This window comes from Pan paniscus, chromosome 12, assembly GCF_029289425.2.
Source record: "Pan paniscus chromosome 12, NHGRI_mPanPan1-v2.0_pri, whole genome shotgun sequence".
NCBI classification, from domain to species: domain Eukaryota; kingdom Metazoa; phylum Chordata; class Mammalia; order Primates; family Hominidae; genus Pan; species Pan paniscus.
In genome coordinates this window covers 45759182-45784011 of record NC_073261.2, presented here as the reverse complement: position 1 = coordinate 45784011, position 24830 = coordinate 45759182, and the positions used below count along the sequence as shown (strand labels likewise).

Sequence of the window (24830 nt, the reverse complement as noted above, 5' to 3'; positions counted from 1 at the left end):
CCGTCCGGGAGGGAGGTGGGGGGATCAGCCCCCTGCCCGGCCAGCCGCCCTGTCCAGGAGGTGGGGGGGGCGCCTCTGCCCGGCCGCCCCTACTGGGAAGTGAGGAGCCCCTCTGCCCGGCCAGCCGCTCTGTCTGGGAGGGAGGTGGGGGGGGTCACCCCCGGCCCGGCCAGCCGCCCCGTCCGGGAGGGAGGTGGGGGGGTTAGCCCCCCGCCTGGCCAGCCACCCCTTCCGGGAGGTGAGGGGCGCCTCTGCCCGGCCGCCCCTTCTGGGAAGTGAGGAGCCCCTCTGCCCGGCCAGCCGCCCCGTCCGGGAGGGAGGTGGGGGGGTCAGCCCCCCGCCCGGCCAGCCACCCCGTCCGGGAGGGAGGTGGGGGGGTCAGCCCCCCGCCCGGCCAGCCGCCCCGTCCGGGAGGGAGGTGGGGGGTCAGCCCCCCGCCCGGCCAGCCGCCCCGTCCGGGAGGGAGGTGGGGGGGTCAGCCCCCCGCCCGGCCAGCCGCCCCGTCCGGGAGGTGAGGGGCGCTTCTGCCCGGCCGCCCCTACTGGGAAGTGAGGAGCTTCTCTGCCCAGCCACCACCCCATCTGGGAGGTGTACTCAACAGCTCATTGAGAACGGGCCATGAAGACAATGGCGGTTTTGTGGAATAGAAAGGGGGGAAAGGTGGGGAAAAGATTGAGAAATCGGATGGTTGCTGTGTCTGTGTAGAAAGAGGTAGACATGGGAGACTTTTCATTTTGTTCTGTACTAAGAAAAATTCTTCTGCCTTGGGATCCTGTTGATCTGTGACCTTACCCCCAACCCTGTGCTCTCTGAAACATGTGCTGTATCCACTCAGGGTTGAATGGATTAAGGGCGGTGCAAGATGTGCTTTGTTAAACAGATGCTTGAAGGCAGCATGTTCGTTAAGAGTCATCACCACTCCTTAATCTCAAGTACCCAGGGACACAAACACTGCGGAAGGCCGCAGGGTCCTCTGCCTAGGAAAACCAGAGAACTTTGTTCACTTGTTTATCTGCTGACCTTCCCTCCACTATTGTCCTGTGACCCTGCCAAATCCCCCTCTGCGAGAAACACCCAAGAATGATCAATAAAAAAGAAAAAAAAAAAAAAAAAAAAGAAAGTATTCTTTATAATACCTCTAGGATCGGCAGTGATGTCTTCCTTTTCATTCCTGATTTTGGTTATCTGTGTCTTTCTTTTTTTCTCCTCAGTCAGTCTTTATAAGGATTTGTAGTCTTTATTTTTTTTTTTCTTTTTTGGAGACAGAGTCTCGCTCTGTGTCGCCCAGGCTGGAGTGCAGTGGCGCAATCTTGGCTCGCTGCAACCTCCACCTCCTGGGTTCAAGCAATTCTTGTGCCTCAGCCTCCCAAGTAGCTGGGACTGCAGGTATGTACCACCACGCCTGGCTAAGTTTTGTATTTTTAGTAGAGACGGGGTTTCGTCATGTTGGCCAGGTGGGTCGTGAATTCCTAGCCTCAAGTGATCCACCCACCTCAGCTTCCCAAAGTGCTGGGATTACAGGAGTGAACCACTGCACCCGGCAGCAGTCTTATCAGTCTTTAAAAAGAATCACCTTTTGGCTTTGTATATCCTCTCTATAAGTGTTTTCTATTTCATTAATTCCTTTTCTTGTCTTTATTATTTCTTTCCTTCTACTTTCTTCAGATTTAATTTGTTGTTTTTTCCCCTAACTTCTTTTTTTTTTTAATTTTTTTTTTATTATTATTATACTTTAAGTTTTAGGGTACATGGGCACATTGTGCAGGTTAGTTACATATGTATACATGTGCCATGATGGTGCGCTGCACCCACTAACTCGTCATCTAGCATTAGGTATATCTCCCAGTGCTATCCCTCCCCCTCCCCCCACCCCACCACAGTCCCCAGAATGTGATATTCCCCTTCCTGTGTCCATGTGATCTCATTGTTCAATTCCCACCTCTGAGTGAGAATATGCAGCGTTTGGTTTTTTGTTCTTGCGATAGTTTACTGAGAATGATGATTTCCAATTTCATCCTTGTCCCTACAAAGGAAATGAACTCATAATTTTTTATGGCTGCATAGTATTCCATGGTGTATATGTGCCACATTTTCTTAATCCAGTCTATCATTGTTGGACATTTGGGTTGGTTCCAAGTCTTTGCTATTGTGAATAATGCCGCAATAAATATACGTGTGCATGTGTCTTTATAGCAGCATGATTTATAGTCCTTTGGGTATATACCCAGTAATGGGATGGCTGGGTCAAATGCTATTTCTAGTTCTAGATCCCTGAGGAATCGCCACACTGACTTCCACAATGGTTGAACTAGTTTACAGTCCCACCAACAGTGTAAAAGTGTTCCTATTTCTCCACATCCTCTCCAGCACCTGTTGTTTCTTGACTTTTTAATGATTGCCATTCTAACTGGTGTGAGATGGTATCTCATTGTGGTTTTGATTTGCATTTCTCTGATGGCCAGTGATGATGAGCATTTTTTCATGTGTTTTTTGGCTGCATAAATGTCTTCTTTGGAGAAGTGTCTGTTCATGTCCTTTGCCCACTTTTTGATGGGGTTGTTTGTTTTTTTCTTGTAAATTTGTTTGAGTTCATTGCAGATTCTGGATATTAGCCCTTTGTCAGATGAGTAGGTTGCGAAAATTTTCTCCCATTTTGTAGGTTGCCTGTTCACTCTGATGATAGTTTCTTCTGCTGTGCAGAAGGTCTTTAGTTTAATTAGATCCCATTTGTCAATTTTGGCTTTGGTTGCCATTGCTTTTGGTGTTTTGGACATGAAGTCCTTGCCCATGCCTATGTCCTGAATGGTAATGCCTAGGTTTTCTTCTAGGGTTTTTATGGTTTTAGGTCTAACGTTTAAGTCTTTAATCCATCTTGAATTGATTTTTGTATAAGGTTTAAGGAAGGGATCCAGTTTCAGCTTTCTACATATGGCTGGCCAGTTTTCCCAGCACCATTTATTAAATAGGGAATCCTTTCCCCATTGCTTGTTTTTCTCAGGTTTGTCAAAGATCAGATAGTTGTAGGTAAGCGGCGTTATTTCTGAGGGCTCTGTTCTGTTCCATTGATCTATATCTCTGTTTTGGTACCAGTACCATGCTGTTTTGGTTACTGTAGCCTTGTAGTATAGTTTGAAGTCAGGTAGTGTGATGCCTCCAGCTTTGTTGTTTTGGCTTAGGATTGCCTTGGCGATGTGGGCTCTTTTTTGGTTCCATATGAACTTTAAAGTAGTTTTTTCCAATTCTGTGAAGAAAGTCATTGGTAGCTTTATGGGGATGGCATTGAATCTGTAAATTACCTTGGGCAGTATGACCATTTTCACGATATTGACTCTTCCTACCCATGAGCATGGAATGTTCTTCCATTTGTTTGTATCCTCTTTTATTTCATTGAGCAGTGGTTTGTAGTTCTCCTTGAAGAGGTCCTTCACTTCCCTTGTAAGTTGGATTCCTAGGTATTTTATTCTCTTTGAAGCAATTGTGAATGGGAGTTCACTCATGATTTGGCTCTCTGTTTGTCTGTTGTTGGTATATAAGAATGCTTGTGATTTTTGTACATTGATTTTGTATCCTGAGACTTTGCTGAAGTTGCTTATCAGCTTAAGGAGATTTTGGGCTGAGACAATGGGGTTTTCTAGATATACAATCATGTCGTCTGCAAACAGGGACAATTTGACTTCCTCTTTTCCTAATTGAATACCCTTTATTTCCTTCTCCTGCCTAATTGCCCTGGCCAGAACTTCCAACACTATGTTGAACAGGAGTGGTGAGAGAGGGCATCCCTGTCTTGTGCCAGTTTTCAAAGGGAATGCTTCCAGTTTTTGCCCATTCAGTATGATATTGGCTGTGGGTTTGTCATAGATAGCTCTTATTATTTTGAAAAACATCCCATCAATACCTAATTTATTGAGAGTTTTTAGCATGAAGGGTTGTTGAATTTTGTCAAAGGCTTTTTCTGCATCTATTGAGATAATCATGTGGTTTTTGTCTTTGGCTCTGTTTATATGCTGGATTACATTTATTGATTTGCGTATATTGAACCAGCCTTGCATCCCAGGGATGAAGCCCACTTGATCATGGTGGATAAGCTTTTTGATGTGCTACTGGATTCGTTTTGCCAGTATTTTATTGAGGATTTTTGCATCAATGTTCATCAAGGATATTGGTCTAAAATTCTCTTTTTTTGTTGTGTCTGTGCCTGGCTTTGGTATCAGAATGATGCTGGCCTCATAAAATGAGTTAGGGAGGATTCCCTCTTTTTCTATTGATTGGAATAGTTTCAGAAGGAATGGTACCAGTTCCTCCTTGTACCTCTGATAGAATTCGGCTGTGAATCCATCTGGTCCTGGACTCTTTTTGGTTGGTAAGCTATTGATTATTGCCACAATTTCAGCTCCTGTTATTGGTCTATTCAGAGATTCAACTTCTTCCTGGTTTAGTCTTGGGAGAGTGTATGTGTTGAGGAATTTATCGATTTCTTCTAGATTTTCTAGTTTATTTGCATAGAGGTGTTTGTAGTATTCTCTGGTGGTAGTTTGTATTTCTGTGGGATTGGTGGTGATATCCCCTTTATCATTTTTTATTGTGTCTATTTGATTCTTCTCTCTTTTTTTCTTTATTAGTCTTGCTAGTGGTCTATCAATTTTGTTGATCCTTTCAAAAAACCAGCTCCTGGATTCATTAATTTTTTGAAGGGTTTTTTGTGTCTCTATTTCCTTCAGTTCTGCTCTGATTTTAGTTATTTCTTGCCTTCTGCTAGCTTTGGAATGTGTTTGCTCTTGTTTTCTAGTTCTTTTAATTGTGATGTTAGGGTGTCAATTTTGGATCTTTCCTGCTTTCTCTTGTGGGCATTTAGTGCTATAAATTTCCCTCTACACACTGCTTTGAATGTGTCCCAGAGATTCTGGTATGTTGTGTCTTTGTTCTAGTTGGTTTCAAAGAACATCTTTATTTCTGCCTTCATTTCGTTATGTATCCACTAGTCATTCAGGAGCGGGTTGTTCAGTTTCCATGTAGTTGAGTGGTTTTGAGTGAGATTCTTAATCCTGAGATCTAGTTTGATTGCACTGTGGTCTGAGAGATAGTTTGTTATAATCTCTGTTTTACATTTGCTGAGGAGAGCTTTACTTCCCAGTATGTGGTCAATTTTGGAATAGGTGTGGTGTGGTGCTGAAAAAAATGTATATTGTGTTGATTTGGGGTGGAGAGTTCTGTAGATGTCTATTAGGTCTGCTTGGTGCAGAGCTGAGTTCAATTCCTGGGTATCCTTGTTGACTTTCTGTCTCGTTGATCTGTCTAATGTTGACAGTGGGGTGTTAAAGTCTCCCATTATTAATGTGTGGGAGTCTAAGTCTCTTTGTAGGTCACTCAGGACTTGCTTTATGAATCTGGGTGCTCCTGTATTGGTTGCATATATATTTCGGATAGTTAGCTCTTCTTGTTGAATTGATCCCTTTACCATTATGTAATGGCTTTCTTTGTCTCTTTTGATCTTTGTTGGTTTAAAGTCTGTTTTATCAGAGACTAGGATTGCAACCCCTGCCTTTTTTTGTTTTCCATTTGCTTGGTAGATCTTCCTCCATCCCTTTATTTTGAGCCTATGTGTGTCTCTGCACGTGAGATGGGTTTCCTGAATACAGCACACTGATGGGTCTTGACTCTTTATCCAATTTGCCAGTCTGTGTCTTTTAATTGGAGCATTTAGTCCATTTACATTTAAAGTTAATATTGTTATGTGTGAATTTGATCCTGTCATTATGATGTTAGCTGGTGATTTTGCTCGTTAGTTGATGCATTTTCTTCCTAGTCTCAATGGTCTTTACATTTTGGCATGATTTTGCAGCAGCTGGTACCGGTTGTTCCTTTCCATGTTTAGTGCTTCCTTCAGGAGCTCTTTTAGGGCAGGCCTGGTGGTGACAAAATCTCTCAGCATTTACTTTGTAAAGTATTTTATTTCTCCTTCACTTATGAAGCTTAGTTTGGCTGGATATGAAATTCTGGGTTGAAAATTCTTTTCTTTAAGAATGTTGAATATTGGTCCCCACTCTCTTCTGGCTTGTAGGGTTTCTGCTGAGAGATCAGCTGTTAGTCTGATGGGCTTCCCTTTGAGGGTAACCCGACCTTTCTCTCTGGCTGCCCTTAACATTTTTTCCTTCATTTCAACTTTGGTGAATCTGACAATTATGTGTCTTGGAGTTGCTCTTCTCGAGGAGTATCTTTGTGGTGTTCTCTGTATTTCCTGAATCTGAACGTTGGCCTGCCTTGTTAGATTGGGGAAGTTCTCCTGGATAATATCCTGCAGAGTGTTTTCCAACTTGGTTCCATTCTCCCCATCACTTTCAGGTACACCAGTGAGACGTAGATTTGGTCTTTTCACATAGTCCCATAATTCTTGGAGGCTTTGCTCATTTCTTTTTATTCTTTTTTCTCTAAACTTCCCTTCTCGCTTCATTTCATTCATTTCATCTTCCATCGCTGATACCCTTTCTTCCAGTTGATCGCATCGGCTCCTGAGGCTTCTGCATTCTTCACGTAGTTCTCGAGCCTTGGTTTTCAGCTCCATCAGCTCCTTTAAGCACTTCTCTGTATTGGTTATTCTAGTTATACGTTCTCCTAAATTTTTTTCAAAGTTTTCAACTTCTTTGCCTTTGGTTTGAATGTCCTCCCGTAGCTCAGAGTAATTTGATTGTCTGAAGCCTTCTTCTCTCAGCTCGTCAAAGTCATTCTCCATCCAGCTTTGTTCTGTTGCTAGTGAGGAACTGCGATCCTTTGGAGGAGGAGAGGCACTCTGCGTTTTAGAGTTTCCAGTTTTTCTGTTCTGTTTTTTCCCCATCTTTGTGGTTTTATCTACTTTTGGTCTTTGATGATGGTGATGTACAGATGGGCTTTTGGTGTGGATATCCTTTCTGTTTGTTAGTTTTCCTTCTAACAGACAGGACCCTCAGCTGCAGGTCTGTTGGAATACCCTGCCGTGTGAGGTGTCAGTGTGCCCCTGCTGGGGGGTGCCTCCCACTTAGGCTGCTCGGGGATCAGGGGTCAGGGACCCACTTGAGGAGGCAGTCTGCCCGTTCTCAGATCTCCAGCTGCATGCTGGGAGAACCACTGCTCTCTTCAAAGCTGTCAGACAGGGACATTTAAGTCTGCAGAGGTTACTGCTGTCTTTTTGTTTGTCTGTGCCCTGCCCCCAGAGGTGGAGCCTACAGAGGCAGGCAAACCTCCTTTCCTTGAGCTGTGATGGGCTCCACCCAGTTCGAGCTTCCTGGCTGCTTTGTTTACCTAAGCAAGCCTGGGCAATGGCGGGCGCCCCTCCCCCAGCCTTGCTGCCACCTTGCAGTTTGATCTCAGACTGCTGTGCTAGTCATCAGCGAGACTCCATGGGCGTAGGACCCTCCGAGTCAGGTGCGGGATATAATCTTGTGGTGCGCCATTTTTTTAAGCTGGTCCAAAAAGCGCAGTATTCGGATGGGAGTGACCCGATTTTCCAGGTGCGTCCGTCACCCCTTTCTTTGACTTGGAAAGGGAACTCCCTGACCCCTTGCGCTTCCCAAGTGAGGCAATGCCTCGCCCTGCTTCGGCTCGCGCACGGTGCGCGCACCCACTGACCTGCGCCCACTGTCTGGCACTCCCTAGTAAGATGAACCCGGTACCTCAGATGGAAATGCAGAAATCACCCGTCTTCTGCGTCGCTCACGCTGGGAGCTGTAGACCAGAGCTGTTCCTATTCGGCCATCTTGGCTCCTCTGAAGAAGAAGCTCTTTAGCCTGTGGTGTCAGAAGTCATAACCAAGATTCGTGTACATGTGTGTAAAATTAGGGGTGGAAGTGAAAGCTCTGAACAGTGTACGAACCCTTAGCCAAGGGCTTTAATGAGATTCCAGCCGTCCTCGTACCTCCTAGGGAAGGCACACACCTATAAATACATATGGAAATGAAATAGTCACTATTTGCGAAGTAGACATATAGATCCATTTGCCTAGTACGTATTGCTCCCACCCAAACATCTCTAAAAAGATTCTGAGCTGAGGATTTTTAAAGTCCCCTGTGTAGGGGTGAATTGGGGGAATACTTAAAGACCTTCTATTAATTTATGATCATGACATTCGTTACTAAAATCACTAATATAAAATGGTGGCCAGCTTCTATGATTTGTCCTCTGTTCTTAAGTGGAACTAAAGGGAGAGATGTGTTATGGCTTCAGTTTGGGGTAGTTTTTACTTCTACATTGACTGTGAATTGGAACTTCAGACTGGGTCTTCTTACAACTGATTATGCTTCATGGATGTGTGGAATTGTCAAGGCACACCCAGTGCCTTATAAATGCCAGTCAGAGTCCCCTTTGGGCAACTTTAGGGCCCCAGTAGTTTATATCACACTCTCTTTTACCCTTTTTTTCCTCTCTTCTGTCATCTAATTAGGGGGCCACCTGAATAATCCCTTAGCAGTGTCTGACAGGAACCATTTTTGGGAAAGAATACTTTACCTGTAGAAATAACATCAAACATCACTTACCTGGTATAGGGGACACTGGAATGGCCCCACAGTGATCCTCCAAATTAATATTTTCTGGCTCCAATTACTCTGACTTTTCCCCTAATCTTTACCGAATTCCAACTGTTACAGTAGAGGCTCAGTGACTGTCTGTGATGGGGGGAGGATATTGTACTAATTCCTGCACTGGAATTAGCTGCAATTCCATCCCTGTCATGATATTTTATTTTATTTTTAGATTCCTTTCAATGCTCTTTTTTTTTTATTTTATGTTAACAGTTACTAAACTGTTTATCTCTCTCGAACAGGGCCTTTGTCTATTTTCTTTTCTCTATGCTCCATAATAAAATTTGTGCAAGAAACACACTCACAGTGTGTTGGATGACTGCATCACCACAGTTGGGTGACCCTTGTGCATGCAGATGTGCTTGACTGGGCTTGGCGAACTAGTTGAGAATAGAATTATGAATCTTTCTTGCTCAATGGTGATGCTCCTTCTGAAGAAGCAGAGTCCTGAAAGAATCCTGAGCTCAGGTTTCTGAAAGGTCCCTACAGACCAAACCCGGAATACCCACTAATCACTTGTTAAATGACTCGTGATACTTTTTAATAAAATTACTGAACCAATGCTAAATGATGGGCAGAAAAAGAGAGACTTGTTATGTGAAATGTGACGCTACTCACTTTGTCCGTGAAATACTGGATGACAAAGGAGTTCTTCATCTTAATTTTCCCCATTTATTCCTGTCCTATTCTTTTACTTCTTATCCTTCTCTACCCAACTGGATAGATTGTCTGTGCTAGAAGCAGGACAAGGGTTTAAATGCAAAGAATGAAGCAGAGATGGTCTCTGCCCGAAGGCGACTCATATGTGAAACAGTTGACATACAGAAATACCGATGAACTAGCCTAATACAGTATACTGAGTGCTATAATGGTGAGTGTGTGTGTGTGTGTGTGTGTGAGTGTGAGAGAGATTAGGATGCTATAAAATTACAGAGAATTGTAGAGAACTGTCTACTTTGGGTTCTGAGGATTAAAGAAGGCTTCACAATGGCAATTAGTTCTACACTGGAGATTGAAGATTGAGTAGGAGTTCACCTGGGCCAAAGACGAGTATGTACATTTCAGTATGACAGAATAAATCATTCATGGATATGTTGCTGTGGGTCCATTTCATATTTGGAGATATTGAAGTAATTCTGTCTAACTGGAACATTTCAGAATATGTGGTAACAAGGGGTGAGACAGAAAGACACAAGAACCATATAGGCAGATAATAGATGCTTTTTGTGTTTGTTTCTTGATAAAGAGGTTTTATAGTTCTCTGTAGTATAGGGAATCATTGGAATACTTAAAGCAGGGGTAAGGACCTTTTATATACCTGAGGGTAGCGAAGTTACCTGACTATTCATCTCCACTACCTTTGGTTGACCTTGGATTTTGCCCTTTGGGTTGTCAGCAGTCCTATTTGAATATTTAACACAACTTCTCATTCATTTAACTGACTCACCCTGTGTTCTGAAACTTCACCCCTGACGTCTCTCAGGAGAATTTATTCCAGAACTTTCTCACCTCTGGTTTAGGATCTCTATCAACACTAGAATGATATGATCTTGATTTTTATATGCATACTTAACTCTGATTTCATTACTCCTAGAATGTCATCGTTTTGTGGCCTAGTGTGTGTGCTGCATACAGAAATATAGCTAGAATTTAAAAGTTTATCTCTGAATTTGATCACCCTTTCAGACATAAGCTATTAAGAACAAATCAGCATTTCTGATAAATAACTGTAAAGTGGTGCCCACAGTTTTTGGATGTAATTCAGAAAGCAGAAAGAAGCTTCTGTTTATATTCCTATATCAAAAACTCTGTTAATACACAATGTGTGCATCACAAAGGCAATGCTGCGTTTTGTCCTAATTAGTGAGAGGCAGAAGCAGCATCATATTTGAGGAAGTTTGAAACTTTTTCTGTCTCAGTATTACTTTTGGGGTATTTAGTTTTTTTTTTTTTTTTTTTTGAGATGGAGTCTTGCTCTGTTGCCCAGGCTGGAGTGCAGTGGCACCATCTCGGCTCACTGCAAGCTCTGCCTCCCAGATTCATGCCATTCTCCTGCCTCAGCCTCCCAAGTAGCTGGGACGACAGGCACCCGCCACCACACCCAGCTAATTTTTTGTATTTTTAGTAGAGACGGGGTTTCACTGTGTTACCCAGGATGGTCTCGATCTCCTGACCTCGTGATCCACCCTCCTCAGCCTCCCAAAGTGCTGGGATTACAGGCATGAGCCAAGGTGCCTGGCCTAGATTTTTTAGACATTACCAAAGTATTAGAAAAATTAATAGTCAAACTAACATCTTAGGTTCTGTCAAGATGGGTCATTGTTCTATAAACTTTTGTTTTTATGTCTCATCACTCTTTCTGTTTTGAGATGGAGTCTCGCTCTGTTGCCCAGGCTGAAGTTCAGTGGTGCGATCTTGGTTCACTGCAACGTCTGCCTCCTGGGTTCAAGCGATTCTCATGCCTCAGCCTCTCGAGTAGCTGGGATTACAGGCACCTGCCACCATGCCTGGCTATGTTTTGTATTTTTAGTAGAGGTGGGGTTTCACCATGTTGCCCAGGCTATTCTTGAACTCCTGACCTCAGGTGATCCACCCACCTTGGCTTCCCAAAGTGCTGGAATTACACGTGTGAGCCACCGTGCCCAGCCTCATCACTCTTAAAGGCAGAATAGGATAAGACCGAATGAGCGAAGAGCAGCAATGTGGAGAGCAGAGGTATTGGTGATTAAAGAACAGTAGCAGTTGACCAATCCCTAAATAAATATTGAACTGTGCTTAGGATTGGTCTCAGAGAAAGAGTTTCTTAGGGGTCAGACCCAGAAAAATACTGACTTATGGTAAGACAAAAATAGATGTCTTGTCAGTTACAGTAAATATAATGAATTGAATGAGTTCGGGTTTTATGTTTTACTGGCCAAAGAATATAATAAGATGGTTTAAATATTAAGGCTCAATTGCACTCTGAGCTCCTATTTTAAAAATAAAGAACTTGCACCCTCTCCCCTATCGTTTTTTTTTCCTTGAAAGGTCGATGGTATTTATGTTCCAATCTCTTCATAAAAATTCATTGTTTCTGCCACTTCTGACAACCCCAGGTCAATAACACTGTTGTTTATACCAAAATCCTACCATCCAAATCTCACTAGAGAGATAATGTATGCCATGCTGGTGCAAATAGAATCCTCTTCTCCAAACTGTATGTCACAGCATTACTAGATGTATTCTGAATTGCAGAGCATCCCCTATGAAAATAGTCCATTTAGGTTTTAGCTTTCTCCTCTCACCCTTGGGTGCAGTATCAGGCCAGGAGGTGGTTTTAGCAAGATGGCAAAAACCGCAATTATTTTTGCACCAACCTAATAGCATGTCACCTTCTACATTGTCCTCCTCCCCATCTCTTCCTCAGGGTGACCTTGCACAAACAAAGCAACACCATAACCTTTTTCACCCCTTTATATTCGAGAAAGGTCTTCATGCAAATAGAGGTGTGTTCATGCAGGTTGGGGTCTGAGTGGTGGGCATTTTCCCACTCAACTTCTTAGTTGGCAGTTACTAAGGCAGAATATTAAGTGTTTGATCACAGTCATAATTTCTGAGGGACTTCCTCACTTAATGATATTGTTCAGATTGGTTTCTATCATGTTGTGGGCCATGTGATAGAACTTTATTTTTTCAGAGCCCAGTTCTATAAGAAGTACAACCTGGAGAATAATTTGATTTCTTTTTAAACATGTGAATTATGAAAAGATTCAAAGATACAAAAAGAACAGAGACTAATATAACAAATGTCTCTCCTTCCATCTCAAAGGTAACTACTATATTTAAAGTGGTATATATCCTTTTAGAACATGTAAGAACATGTATAAATGTATATGTTTAAATAATGCACAGTTTTCATTTGTGTATTTAAAAATTTTTCACAAACGATGTTTCTTTTCCTACTCACATGATATTGTTTTTCCCACTCAAACTTTGACCTCAGGGCTTATTCACTTTAATATATTGACTGTCCCCTGACTCACATCCCTAAGTCTGTTTTATCCCACCCAGATGTACTGTCTGTGGATCTGCAATGAGCATATCAAAGTGGTTCCTGAGTTGGAGGATTCAGAATAGGGCTGGGGTAGAGCCTGTAGACAGAGCTCCCTTAAAGCAATTATTTTCATTCTCAGGTTTTGTATAATTTTCTTCTTAACTCTTTGAATATATAACCTAGCAGGAAACAACTGTCTCTATGGCTATAGAGACACAAAAACATTTTTGTGACTCCAATGTACAATTACTTACCCCTCCTAATCAGCATCTCTTTAGAAGTTAATATTTGGCCAAGCCCCTAGAGAATAAATGATTTGTGAAGCCAGTTGAGAAAAAAAAAAAAAAAAAAAGAGAATGCCCCAAATCACAGGGAGTGCATTTTACTAGATTTTGTCAAAGCACTTGCCGAAATGATGTGTAACCATTGTTCTCCCATCTGTAGTAGAAGGGTACCATTGTGTCTGCATGCTCAATATGATTAATATTATTATGCTTTAATTTGTTTACCTATGCCTATAAGTATGAAATTACATCTCATTGTTTGCATTATTTCTCTGATTATGGGTGAAGTCTTACTGTGTATTTATCAGCAATATGGATTGCTTTTCTGTGAACTGAGTGTACTAATTCTTTGTCAATTTTTAATATTTTTCCTTATTGATTTGTGGGATTAGTCTATTTATTTTATATACATGTAGGAGCACTAATTCTTTATCAGTTATATCCATAGGGATAAACAGTTTTATGCCTCTGAAAGCTCCTTTGTAGTATTACGTAGAACTATAACATCACTGATGATCATACTTATGGCAACATAGACACCATGGAGTGGCATTAATATAACTCAGTTTAAGAAAGAGGGAACTTGTAATTATATTTAAGAAGATACTTATTCTCAAATTCTAATATGTACAAAAATAATTTCATGCTCACTATTGAGTCATTTAAAAAAGTTTATTCCCAACACAAATGAGTAACTCAAATAGTCTGAGTTTAATGCAGTGGTTTTTAGAAATATAGTTTTATTTGATTCATATTTGTGGCAGTACAGCTTAATATTTCCCAAAATCTTTTATCTAATTATAGCTTAAAAGCCCAAATGAAAAATTCAAGTAATATAGAGAACCAATTATAGTAATTCATCCATAGAAGGAGATTTCCCCATGCATGCTGTGGTTTCGATAATTTCTACTAAAGTGTGGGCACACAGTTTTCCTCTAACCCTGCTGTCTCCCCCTCCTTTTTTAAGTCTGTCTTTTCCTGGTAGAAATACATTTTTCCAGGAATGTTTTATCTTGAATACTCTGACCCTACAGAGTAAAGTAATTTAGCAGAATTTCTCACAGAGGGATTAAAATGGATATTAAAGTATCCACAGAGGATGAAAGTGAGTAGAAAGAGGAATCAGGCATGAAAGTTCAGGAATGGAAATAGATGAATGATGTTTCTATTTTTATCATCCTTGTAAATAAAACGAATATGCTTTTGGCTTTCATTTACTATACAAATTGTTACAGGATAAAAGCTGAGAAAATTGAATTATAATTTTTGAGAATCAGTGAATCGGCAGCATCTTTTAAGAAGTTAGTGGAGGTATTCCAGACGCTCCGCTGAGTTTACTTTCCACTAATCTCTAGGGTGTGTGCAGGATCCCTGTGAAAAGAACGAAGTGTCAGCATTTTAGAAATTTATATACGTATGCTCTTTCACATCCAGGTGGTCCTGGTAAGATGGAACACTTTATCTTTGAGCCCATTGGTCTTCTCTTTCCATAGGACATTCTGCTGAAATGTCCCGTGTCTGTCTCCCTCTTTTCTATTACACACTCCTTCCCCATCTTGCCTTGCTCCACCCTCCCCTCCCCCATGTCTCAAGTCCAGCATTTCTGACAAAAGTGGGAAGGGTTGTATCATTTCATCCACATTTGATTGTGAAGCCATTTGGGTTAAGGTCTGCTACTCACCAGCTATGACTGTAACATCCGATATTAGTTAAATATTTATTGATACTTCCAAAGGGCCAGATTCCACCCAAAACTTTTTTGCATTATCCCACTGAATCATGAAGTAGGATTTTATTATATTTTACAGACAAAGAAACAGGTTAAAACGTGGCCAAGGATTTACAGTAACCAGTAACCAGCAGCAACCAGCAGAAATGCAACTCAGTTTGGGGTTAGGGTAACATGAAAACTATATTCACACACTACACCACACTACTGTGGGCAGGTTTCAAAAACTTTCTCTTTTGCAAACCATCACCATGCATAGAATAACAATTGGGAAAGTTTCCTTTCCCTGCTCCTGAGGTAACTGTCATAAAGACTACTAAATTGGGCTCACTTCAAACTGGACAGATGAGTGTCTTGCTCCACTTAACTTTTAGAATGCCCGAGGACCTGCCACTTTGCCCAAGAGCTGGAATAAGAGGTAGTGAGAGAAAAATTGCCTAATCCTCTGCTTTTTATTTTTAACCCAGTGATGCCACGCTTCGCTGAACAAGTAGAGGTTGCCATTGAAGCCCTGAGTGCCAACGTTCCTCAACCGTTTGAGGAGAATGAGTTCATCGATGCCTCTCGCCTGGTGTATGACGGCGTTCGGGACATCAGAAAGGCTGTGCTGATGATCAGGGTATGTGAGGCCTCTGTAGCTCAGAGCTGATCAGATCTCCTAGTAGGAAACTAAAGAGCTAACTGTCTTATTTATTATTTATTTTGTAATTACTGAGTTTAACTTGGTAAGCTGTTTGGCTCCTTATTAGTCAGACAAGGTGAGCTTTATACTTATGAAGGGATGAGTAATATCAACAAGCTCAAGTGAGCACTGAATATTCTGAAGGGCAACACCCTGCCTACTTCTTGCATGCATTACTTCCTCAGTTTCATACAACCTTTAGGCATACCCCTGCTATTTTCCATTTGTACCTCTTGCTAACACTCTTCCCATCAGGATCCGAAGACCATGGGCTGGAAAGAAATGAAGATTACACAGCATAGTAGAGTTTATAATAACACATAATAGTAACAGTTATTATCATGCAACTATGAAGTGATACATAATTACATTCTCTTTGTATAAAAATAATTCAGACATTATAAATAAGGCTGGATAGCCTAACATCAAACCTCTTATTACCCACTCCACTATCTTCCCATCTTCAGACTTCTGTTGTTAGGTAGGTGTGTCTTCCAAAATGTTGTCTAAATAATTAATATATATATTCACAGGCCTAGAAAATATATATTGTAATTGATTTAAAAACTCATACAGCATCATTTGCAACTTTTTGTTCACCCACAAGGCACATTCACATATGTCTGTTAAGACGTCTAGCTAACCTCATTTTATTTAACTGCTGTATAATCCATTATAAGATGACTTTTTTCTCCTTATCTTACCAACAGTTTAGCATAGTAATGCCCAAACATATTTATTAGCCACATAATAATCTTTATTTCTTCAAATATACTGCATATGCAAAAGCACATTTATTGCTATTATATTTGAAGCAGAGGTGGGGCTTCTGCAGTTCTAATCCCAAAAGCATGCTGTCCAGTAGAATGGTATCCACACTTGTAACTTAAAATATTCTAGTAAACACACTACAAAAGCCAAAAGATGAAATTAATAATAATTTTAAAAATATATTTTATTTAACCAAATGTATCCACAATATCATTTTGTGGCACACTATGGTGTTTTGTTTGGCACAGAGCCTAAATCTTTCTCTCTCTTTCTTTCTGTGTGTGTGTGTGTGTGTGTGTGTGTAAGAGAGGGAGAGAGAGATGCCTAGAAATATGGGAGGGGGACAGAGAAAAGATATATAAGAATTGGAAGAGAGGGCAAGGAAGGATAGCCTTTTAGGCCCATAAGAAATTAGATCATTTTTGTACTAACTTGTGAAATAAAGTAATAGACCATGAGAGTTATATTTTCAAAGCATTTGGTACTAAATCCCACTGTAATCCTCAAGATATATTCCCTCTTTTGCCATTTTTCTGCTTTGTTAGCCTTCACATGTTTGTGACAACCATTCACCTAGGAGGATGAGAAAGTTTATAGCCATCATTCACTTACTTATTCATGAGCTGTAACACACACACACACACATACACACACACAATTTTAGATAAAATGTCATATCTTTTCACATAAAGTGTCATTTCTCTATCTGGACATTTCAAGTGATTTGATTAGATGGATTTCACACCACTTAAAATTTAGGAGGAGAGAAGTGTACAGTATGTACAAATTGTTATTTTTAAAATCCTTCTCCATTCAGCACCCAAATGGCTTCATTTTGCACTTAATTTCTTGGTTTTCTTTCTGAATGTAATGATTGAGTCTACTTTAAAAAATCCCTTGTGCTAAGGAAGATAAACAATAAGACAAGTAGAATTGTTTCTTTCCCAGAAAATTTGACCATACCTCCTTCCCTCCCAAAGGCTGCAAAGAAAGATTTTTCTTTTCCCAAAAACAATACAGAAAGGATCCTGAAGGGTCAAATTCTTTATCATCTTGTCTTTTGGCAGTCAATACATATTTAATGGTGATGTTGGTATCCGAGTGCTTGAGGCCAGCTCCAGGCAACCCTCTGAAGTAGACAAAGCTTGTTCTTACTGTATTCCAGCCTCAGCTGTCAGGACCTCCCTTTTCTGTTGGAGCAATCTACCCCTCTTCCATGAAACCATTTTTTTTTTTTTTTTTGTGCTTCTTCCTGAGGCTTGTCCATTGGGATCTGTTAGGCACATAGGAATTTTCTGATTATCCCCACAAAGTGGCTTAAAAATATATATGCAAATCTGGCAGACCAACATATAGTCATTTTTCATTTCTTACAGTAGTTAGTGTTCTACAAATTCACTGTGAACACCAAATTTGTGAATCTTGAATCATTGCTTCTAGGAGAAATACAGGGTTAGGTTACTGTGAGCTTCTGGCCGCACTTTTATCAACTGATCAATACTTAACCTTGTTTTATGTGAGTTTGTGTTCAAAGACACCTTCTTTAATATGTATTGTTTTTTGGGGGAGCCGAGGCAGGTGGATCACCTGAGGTCGGGAGTTTAAGACCAGCCTGGCCAACATGGTGAAACCCTGTCTCTACTAAAACAAAACAAAACAAAACAAAAATCAGCCGGGCATGTTGGCGTGCATCTGTAATCCTAGCTACTTGGGAGGCTGTGGGAGGAGAATTGCTTGAACCTGGGAGGCGGAGGTTACAGTTTAACTTCACGTCTCCCAAACTGTGTATCAAGGTGCCCTGGAGCATTGCCAGATATTTTAAAATTTCAAGGGTAGCACATAGACATCTCTTGAATTCTGTATGAAATATGTTAATCAACATGGCCTCTTAAGGTGTCTAGTTTTATTAATTAGAAATAGTTCAGTATGATTAAAAATTGGTAATTCTGTCTTGGTTATTCATTTATTTGCTGAAAGCTTATTAGATGTCCAAACTTTTGGAGTTGCCCTAAATACAGGATGAACAAAGCAGACAAAAGTCTCTACCCTCACAGGATTTCTATTCCTCTGGTAGGAGACAGAGAATAAACAAGGAAATATAATGTCAAACATTATGCCACAGAGAAAACCAAAGTATCCTAAAGGGAATAGAGCTTCTGGTGGGCATGGATCTCATGAAAGGAGGTACCTGGGTGGCATTTGAGAAGATACTGGGAGAAGGAAGAAGAAATAAGCCCTAACGGTACTCAGGTGGAGCATGTTTCCGGCGGAGGAAATGGCAAGTGCAAAGGTTGGAGCCAGGAACTTGACTTAGAGACCTAAGGACCTTATTGAATGAGTTGGGAGCCACTGGAGGGTTCTGAGCAGGGGAATAGTGTGATCTGACTTAGACCTTAAAAGGACCACCATGGCTATGCTGGTGAGAACAGAATATATGGGGCAAGAGCAGAAGCAAGATCAGTTAGGAACCTCCAGAATAATCCAGGCCAGGCCAGACTTGCTGGTCGCCAATCACTCCTGACTAGGGAGATTTTTCATTTTGTTGTTGTTGTTGTTGTTTTGTTTTTTGTTTTTGTTTGTTGTTGTTGTTGTTTTTACCTTTGGATCTCTAATTTGATTTTCTAGTCTGCAGCCCATTCCAGTGGTGTTGAGCTCTGTTGGGAAATCCTACCTCATGCATCTCTCAAGCTCTCCTGCCAACCAATATTCTCAGCCTTCTCCCAGTGAAATTCTCATACACATTTGGGCCCTTTCTTTCAATGGTTCTTATTACATTTTATGAAAAATGAGAAAATATTGAAGGATTCAGAGTCATTTCACCGGGACTCATTTGTAAAATTTACTCAACAACTCACATGTCCAGGTGATATGACTGAATCCTTCAATACTTTCTCACTTTGTTTCTCTATAGAGGCTGTTGCAGAGGAATAGAGCACCAGCAGCAGGTGAACGGGTCCTGTTTTGCAACTGACATGTGGTATGACCCTGGTCAAGCCACATGATCTCTCTGGGCTCCTGTAATGGGCACAAGTTAATCTCATAGACTCTTAGGAGAGATTCTGGAGTCTGAATACTTTGTGCCATTTTACAGATATGACCCACTTCCACAACAAAACATAAAATAGTGGAACCACGAAACTAGGAGTAGACTTTAAATAGTTTCTGTTTATTGAAAAAAGCCTTCCCAAACTGCTGTTTGGGAACTTTCACCCTCAGTCTCTATCCTCCAGTACAGCGAACTGTTTATTTTATTTATTCCTTTACCCTGTAACACTATCTAATAATACAAGCGTAATCTTCCTGGGCCCATTTGCAGACCCTCTGTAATTTTCCATGTTTCCTTTAATTCATGGAGGTCTTTGACCAACTAAAAAATAGCACTCATAGTTTTAAAAATGTGTAATTCAAAAAAGAATGCCACGAGTAGGAGACACACTCACATGCAATTAGCAAACTGCACATGCACAGAACTTTTTATATGGATGGGCTGGATGGGTTTGTTGCATGTTTAAGGTACATGAAAATAGCTTAAGCTCATCTATTTGCCTGGTGGTATTTGTGATGGTTAAAATCATGGGCTCTGAAACCTTCAACTTGTTGCCCACCTCCATCGCTTGCTAGGTGTGATGCTTTGGAAAATATACTCAACAGTTCTGAGCCTGTTCACACACCTATAAAATGGCGATTACATTTATTTCATTAGGTTTTTGTAAGGATCAAATTCTTCAGCTGAATGCCTGTCCCATAGTGGGTGGTAAACAATGATTGCCATTATTATTGCTGTTGTTGTTATTAGGTGTTATATTTTATTATTAAGCACAGTAATTATCACCATCATTTATGAATTTAGTGAATTTTTATGGTTCCTAAAGCATTTTCCTATACATCTAAGCTTAGGAGTCCTGTGGGGCAGAAAGTGCATATAGCAATTATAATCTCCGTTTTATGAGCAGGGAGACACAGAAGTAGTGAAACTAAGTGACTTGCCAAAGACATATAGCTTGTGAATGGCAGAGTTAGGTCAAAACATGCAGGTCCCCTGAGTCCTCGTCCAGGTTAATACCTCTTTTGATTTTAATGTTTTTCTTTATTTTGGTTCTTGGGCCATTGTCTCTTGAATAAAAACTCACCATTATTAGCCTTATGCTGCCAGGTTGGGTTTGTCATTGACTCATCTACTGAATGCACAGATCACTGAAATGTTTGGGCACAGTACTATAAGAACTGTCATATTCTGCTTACTTTTGTTGAATGAGATTTTTCGATTTACTTTTTCTCTTTCAAGAACTTATGACAAAAAGCGCTTGTAATCTTGTCATCTCATCTGTCAGCTGAATTTACCAACTTGCTATAATTGTCCCACAGTACACTGCAAAAGAGGGAGAAATGATCAGAGAATATTGTCTCTGTCCACAATAAAAATACAACAAGTTACTTGAACTGGGCTCTGCCTACTGTACCCCTGCTTTAGTTAATAAAATATGAGAACAAAACCTCTTTCTTTTCTCCTTATTTTAATATTCCTATGAAAGTAAACATCTGTAGATGACTGAGTGAATGTTAATAAGGTTGATGGTGAGAGAGAAGGAAAAACAAGAGTGATATGCCAAAGCTTGGAAAATTACTAGGCATAACGTGCTATTGGCATGAAGGACCCCATTTTATGCCTGTCTGACCAATCTCAAGCCTTCATCAATAACCACACCTGATTAATTACACTGTGGTAGCCAAATAAACCAGCAGAATAAAAATGTGCCCTTTTGGATGGGGAATGGGCAACTACATCATCGGTATTCCTTGTGGTCTGCTCTTTTCTTTTGAAAGACAGAGCCCTGGAATGTGGTCCTACTGTATGCCAAGAGGCAGTCTGTGGAAGACCATCACCTGTCAGGCTAATCTCACACTGATTCGCTCACTCACTTTTGTGCACCATTCTTACCACCTTTCGAATTTAACCTCATAGAGTTAGCAAAGCCTTAGAGCAAGCTATAACGTCTCATGCCTCAGTTTTCCTACCTGGAAAATGGAGAAAATAATGTCTACATCATAGGAGTGTTAAGAAAACTGCGTGAGTTAGTGCCTGTAAAGCACTTAGAAAAAACATTGACAGACACATACATGGTAAGCACTTAATGCACAGTTATCTATTATTATTGCCATTGAAGATGTAAAGGTGTTTTGTTCCTGGGCTTATGGATTCTTTCTTATCTTTTCCTTATCACTGACTTTATAGATTGGAAAGGATCTTGATCTAACTCTACTCTTTTTAAGCAATTTTATAACTTCAGTTCTTGCTAAATTTGTAACGTGAATAAACTACAACAAAAACTAATAATGAGAAGTATGTTTGGAGTCAGACACACCTGGGTGTTTAGATCTAACTTCTGGTTCTTTATTAACTAATTTAGGGATATGGGGCACATGGCTTAACTTCTTTGCACCTTGTATTACTTACCTCTAAATAGAGAATGTTCCCTAATGTCACTGTGCTCATCTGAGCTAAATTGATAATACATATGTAAAAGTTATTTAATCCTTTATGGGTATGTGGTAATCAGTAGCTTCATTTCATAAACTTTGTTGAATGAATTGATTTAAAAATCCTAATAATAATGATGGGCCAGGCACAGTGACTCATGCTTGTAATCCTAGCAATTTGGGAGGCCAATGCGGGCAGATCACTTGAGGCCAGGAGTTCCAGACCAGCCTGGCCAACGTGGTGAAACCTTGTCTCTACTAAAAAATACAAAAATTAGCCAAGCATGATGGTGTACACCTGTAATCCCAGCTACTTGGGTGGCTGAGGTACAAGAATAACTTGAACCTGGGAGGTGGAAGTTATAGTGAGCCAAGATCCCACTGCTGCACTCCAGCCTGGGCTACACAGTGAGACCCTGTCTCAAAACAAACAACAAACCCTAAGTAATAATGATGACAAACATTTAAAAAATACCTACTCTGTGTCTGATACTATACAGATAATACATTGCCTAATCTTCACAGCAATCATAGAGGTAGCTACTATTATCAACCTCAATTTACAGAGGAAGTCAAACTAAGAGAGGTAAGATAGTTTATTTATGAGCACATAGGGGCTCATATTCAGGCAGTCTTGACTCTGGAGCCTGTGCTTATAACCGTTATACCTTATGGCTTTGTGACCAAATCAGATATTCCATCAGGTCTAGCCTTTGCTGGAGATAATCAACTTTTTTGTTTATAGAGCAAAAGTGGCATTATAGAAGTATAGGTGTAAATTTTGTTGTTGATGGATCTTTTCTTTCAATAGATTTGGATGGGTGGAAATAATACACAGATATCATTTTTCTTAAAATTAGCATATCACTGCAAGTTAGACTTACTATACCTGTATGAGGAAATAATAAATAAAATATATTTTTTAAAGTAAATTAGGGCAGCTTGATTTTTCTGACTGCATTCCGGCTAATACTCACCCACATAGCTGTGTGGGTGCTATGTAGGATGCTATAAGCTCTGTTTTCTGGGGGATATTTAGCCTTTGCAATGAAGTGTGTGGATGGGGGTGAAGGTTATCAATTTAAATATGCTGACTTATATCTTTTTGTCTTTAGACCCCAGAAGAACTAGAGGATGATTCTGACTTTGAGCAGGAAGATTATGATGTGCGTAGCAGGACAAGTGTTCAGACTGAGGATGACCAGCTCATTGCAGGGCAGAGCGCACGGGTGAGTGGACACCTAAGACTTTGGCTTGGCTTGGCACACAGGGACCGTGTTTACTAAAATGGTTTGAGGGTATTTCTAAACTCCAGAGACATGGTACCCCAGAGATTCATGGGTCAGAAATCTGTGCTCTCATCTGAGGTTGTTTATAGCAAATCACATTTTACACAGTGAAAATAACCACCACTGCTCCTGATTCCTCTAACTCCTCTCTTTTGCTATCACTGGAAACATAGCAACCACATCACAGCAAGCTTTTATCTGTATAATTGATTTTGTTGGGTTTGGGTACTAGAATTAGATGATAGACTGATAGGGGACACTGGAATACTCAAATTTTGCATTGGCACAGTCACCATTGTTCTTCCTGAAGTCTCCAAGCTTGTCAACACAAGAGGCAATGACAAATGAGGAATCAGGGCACTACTTTGTTTATAGCTGGGCTGTTGCTCCATACAATGGCCTATGTTCTATGATATCTAAGACCGTATCTTTTGAAATTGGTTCAAGGCCATTAGATAGAGAACTTTTTGTTTCCTCGTGATGCCTATCTACTCCCATGGTGGTATTCCTAGATCTGTCTGCCATATGATAGAAAAATAGAGACAAATTAGAAATATTCAAGTTTAAGGCAAGGATCAGGAAGCAACAGAGAGAGTACCAGCTCTGCCTGACATTTGAGTACTCCATGATACTGTTCACCAATGCATTTGGTCTAAAGAGCATCCTAAATTTGGATCAGTCTGATTTGCTGTATCACCCAGAGAGTAGGTGTACGTAATCAAGGCCGGTGGTAAGAGATGAAATCTTTAGAGACTGCATAGGAGGATGAAATTTTCCTCCCCTTAAGGGCTCAGTTTCCAAAGAGTAAAAACAATCAGATTATAGTATAACTGAGAATTAGATATTCTAATTTTCTTTGTTAAGTTTTATTTAAATAAAAGATAATGAATAGAAAGCAAGAGGTTGAGAAAGAGAAGGTAATTTAAAATAGAAATTGGGAAACACCAGAAAGCCCACACTGCCTTAAGAATTATGAAAGAAAAATAATCAGAGGTTAAAATAAAGAGGACTTGAGGTAGATGTTTAGTTAAGAAAGAGTTTGTGTCTAAAACCCAGTTTCTCTTATATGCTTTATGCCCTGATATTCTCACCCAACAATCAAGTGACCCAAAAGATATAAACAAACATTAATAGGAGGGATGTGAAGGTTAAAGAATATTAAAGACAAAGGCTTTGATTTCAGACAGATTTGGTTTTGAATTATAAAGGGCAGCATTAGAACCATGCTCAAAGCTACATGTTGCTTAATTTTTCAGTTTCAGACCTCTCTCTAAAATGTGAATAACAGGGTTACCTGATAGGATTCTTATGAAGATTTAATTACTTAATATTTATAAAATAATGGGCATAATATTAGACATACAGTAAGTGCTCGATAAAGATGACTGTGATAATTATCATCCTTTCTAAGAGAAATCCTTTCCGATCACATGATGGTGGGACAATAGAAAAGTTGGCATAGAGCCCCCTATTTCAAAAATTCCTTGCAGACTCTATTTAATCCCCCCTAAAATGTTGAAAATTGGAAACGTCAGTAACTTGAAAATCTTTTGACTCTGTGTTGGCAAAACGTCAGATGAATTAAACAGTCAATTCATCTTCAGAATTAAGTAAAACCAGCATTTTTATGTCACTGACAAAGGGCAATTTTGAGTAATTCATCCAAACATGAAGCAATTCAAAGTCAATTTAATTGACTAACTGCAACTCAGTATACATACAGCCTAGTATCCACTGACTAGTTTTCTTAAAGACAAAGACAGGTTGTACAACTCATCTTGCTTTATAAGCACCATCTTGTCAAATGGCATGAACAGTCCCACTTTTACAAGGAAGAATAGAGTCGCAATATACTTCTGTTTCATTGGGAACCTAATTCTAGTCTCATTTACATTAGACTTCAAGTCAATGATGATGGGTGGAAATACAATTTGGAGACTCTTGTCTTTATCATCTATTATTTCTTCACACTAGTGTCTTTTCTGAGAGTTTTTTTCAGCATGAATTATAAACAG

General features: G+C 40.2%; 1 protein-coding gene across 6 annotated transcripts in view; it reads left to right on the top strand.

Moving 5' to 3' along the window:
* The window catches only part of CTNNA2 (catenin alpha 2), a 1151703-nt gene that overhangs the window by 1061841 nt on the left and 65032 nt on the right, over positions 1 to 24830 (top strand). For all 6 annotated transcript variants that reach the window (XM_014343874.4, XM_003816600.4, XM_003816599.3 and 3 more), the window contains 2 exons: positions 15063 to 15214; positions 22642 to 22755. In XM_014343874.4, the coding sequence (XP_014199360.1) occupies positions 15063 to 15214; positions 22642 to 22755 (266 nt within the window). The remainder of the gene's footprint in view (positions 1 to 15062; positions 15215 to 22641; positions 22756 to 24830) is intronic.